Source organism: Arachis stenosperma, chromosome 3 (genome assembly GCF_014773155.1).
Source record: "Arachis stenosperma cultivar V10309 chromosome 3, arast.V10309.gnm1.PFL2, whole genome shotgun sequence".
In the NCBI taxonomy this organism is placed as follows: Eukaryota; Viridiplantae; Streptophyta; class Magnoliopsida; order Fabales; family Fabaceae; genus Arachis; species Arachis stenosperma.
The window spans coordinates 146,527,953-146,531,061 of NC_080379.1; the positions used below are offsets into that span (position 1 = coordinate 146,527,953).

At 29.7% G+C, this 3,109-nt stretch overlaps 1 protein-coding gene across 1 annotated transcript; it reads left to right on the forward strand.

The window, feature by feature from the left end:
• The first annotated feature begins 339 nt into the window (after positions 1–339).
• On the forward strand, positions 340–1,155 carry LOC130969689 (cell wall / vacuolar inhibitor of fructosidase 2-like). The gene has a single exon (XM_057895534.1). The coding sequence runs from the start codon at positions 506–508 to the stop codon at positions 1,052–1,054; it is 549 nt and encodes a 182-aa protein (XP_057751517.1). The 5' UTR covers positions 340–505; the 3' UTR covers positions 1,055–1,155.
• Positions 1,156–3,109: the final 1,954 nt, after the last annotated feature.

Genomic DNA, 3,109 nt, shown 5'->3' on the forward strand with positions numbered 1-3,109 from the left:
AATTTGAAATTCGAATTAGGTTAATTCAAACTACAAAAAAATGTGTCTGGACTGATTCATAAACCAATTTTACTATTGACTTATTGGTGTAAATTTTCTCCTCCTTACCTTAGCTTATTATAGTGAATTACCCTTAAACATGTCTATATATGTCAACATTTGTATTATCATTCTATGAATGATTGAATGTTAAATGAGCATATAGTAACATATATGCAAAGTAAATAATTCAATGTCTAATAGTAATACCGAATATTGTCGGTGTAAATTTTTTAGTCTTGAAAATTATATATAAAATAACACTAGAGACAAATGAAGGCAACTAGATCTAAGGAAGAAAAAGCATCCATATAAGCCCGGTTGTTAGCTTTATGTTGACCCGGTTTTCAACATCACACATTCTCTCTCTACTCTCTTCTACTCCCAACAAAGTTATCACTCTTCTCAACTAAAGCTTGAGGCTTGTTGGAATCAACATTTTCTTGATCACACACATACACTTGTAATGGCTTCTTCTAAGATCTTATACCATTTACTTCTCCTGTTTTTTGTACTAGGAGACACAAGATTATATGCGAATGGGGACACCAAGTTGATGAAGAAAACATGCAGGCACACAAAGTACTACGATCTATGCTTCTCTTCCCTGAAATCAGATCCAACAAGTTCAAACGCAGACCCAAGGGGACTAGCAATGATCATGGTTGGGGTTGCCATGGCCAATGCAACATCCACTTCTTCCTACTTGTCTTCTCAGTTGCATAACCCGGCCACCAATGACACTACCTTCAAAAGGGTCCTTAAAGAATGTTTAGACAAGTACACATATGCAGGTGAATCACTTCAAGCTTCGGTTCAAGATTTGGCTGATCAAGTCTATGATTATGCTTACATGCACGTTTCTGCGGCCAAAGATTATCCAAATGTTTGCCACAACTTGTTCAAACAGAATCCTGCTTTGGTTTACCCTCCTGAACTTGCTCGTAGAGAGAATGCTTTGAAGCATATATGTGATGTTGCCATGGGGATTATTGATGATTTTAATTGGTATTAGAATGATTAGTATTTGCATTTGCATATTAAACCATTTTCTATCTTGTGCTTATTATATATATTTTCCTTTTAATTTGAGTCTATTATCAAATTCCTCACTAATCGTTTGTAAGTATAGATCCTTATGAAATTTTAGTTGTGTTCATCAGTACAATTTTGCCATTACTCTGTGTAAAGCCAACAATCACGGCACATTTGAAGGCATTTGCGTGTTTATAGCATTAATTAGTGGTCCATTTGTTTGGCTGTAGCTATCACATTCACATTCACATGTCACAGGTGTAGTGAAAAAGCATTACATAACATGAGGATTATGCAAGATAAAAAGTTATATTATTTTCTACCGATGAAGGTGAAAATTGGTCAACTTTTCTTAGGAAGAATAACGAGTTCGTCTATTGTGGTAATTGGTGAAAAGATTCAATCATTACTGCTTGCTAGCTACCCAGTACCCACTATGATTGATGTCCTTTTTCTTTTTGACAAATGATTGATGTGTAGCTACCAGTGGGGTTGCCTTATCGGATTGGTCTTCTACTCATACACACTCATGATTCGATTTTAATCATATCCGGAGAAACAAAATCGGAAAAACAAAATGGTATTTGAGAGATTGAGATATGAATACAGATATTATATTTAAAAAAATTGTATTAGTATATTTTATATTTTTTAATTATTATTTTAATAAAAAATATAAATATTAATAAGAGATATAATTTATTTTTTATTTTTTATTTTTTTATATTTTTTTAAATAAAAAAATAATAAATTAGACTATTATAATTTATTTTAATTTATTATTAAATAAAATATAAAAATATTAATTTTTATGTTTTTATTTTATTTTTTATATTTTATTTTCAGTGTGTTCTCCTATTCTAGTAATTCACCAAACTCCAGCCTTATATATGATATATAAAATTGAGATAGTTACCTTTTAAAAAATTAGAAAATATTAATGTAGATGAGTTATTTTTTGAAAGACATTTTACCAAAAATTTCTATTGTATTAATCTATTCCTATGTAATTTTTGTTGACAAACATTGAAATACTCTAAATTAACTGAATTCTATTCTCTAATAAAATATAACATTTATATATAATATTAATTAAAATAATTTTAAATAGTTATATTTTTTAATAAACTAACTTTCATACGAGCTCCAAACGATACATTTATTTGACCGTATATTAAAACAACTTTTAATTCTTCAATAGTATTTTTATTAATTACTTCGTATTCTTTCAAAAAAATTGAATGAACTTGAAGCCTGAAGGCATATGCTTCATTTCCTTTTTACTGTTGCCTAAATATATTGAAGGGTGGGGCAGGAGGAAAAAAAAGGGTTCACGTCCTTGTAACTGTCTTTGGACTTTTTATTTAGGACAATTTACTGATTTAAATAAATTGGTCATCAATATTATTAGAATACACATTTTATAAAGTAGATATATATTTTTTTTATAAGTTATATAAATTATGATAAGAGTATCATGGTTTACAAATACACATAATCTCCTGTAATATGAATAAAAAAATATCACATAATTCGCAGTAAGAGTATAATAAATTATGTGATGTTTTTTTTGCAGTTTATATAATTTATAAAAAAAATATATTTTAATATCCATTTTACAAAATGTGTATTCTGATGACCAATATTTAAATTAGTAAATTACCCTTTTATTTATTTATATCTAAATTTGCTAACCAAAAATCACGTGAGCCTCTGAGCTGCATCACCGGTATAAACGAAGGCACCGTTCACGACAGTATATTATAATTTTGGATCTATTAAATTCATGTGTTGTGAGCCAACAATTTGAATGGATTTGGGAAAAATAAATGCCAGAAACAAGAATCGTCTCACTTTTTTTTTTTTCGTCAGAGTCGTTTCACTTTTTGTAGTACAATTGGGCCGTTTTGGGTCAATGTCACGAAATTGGGCCTTTGTTTAGTTCGATTGGTTCTAAGTGAGCCTTATTAGGGGGGGGGGGGGTAGCCAGAAGAGGGCAGACAGGAAAAAAAAAAGAAAAAAAAAGGGTAGTGCT

What these genes read in the sequence shown, in the direction of transcription:
- LOC130969689 (XM_057895534.1), top strand. Translation starts at nt 506, where the DNA reads ATGGCTTCTTCTAAGATCTTATACCATTTACTTCTCCTGTTTTTTGTA.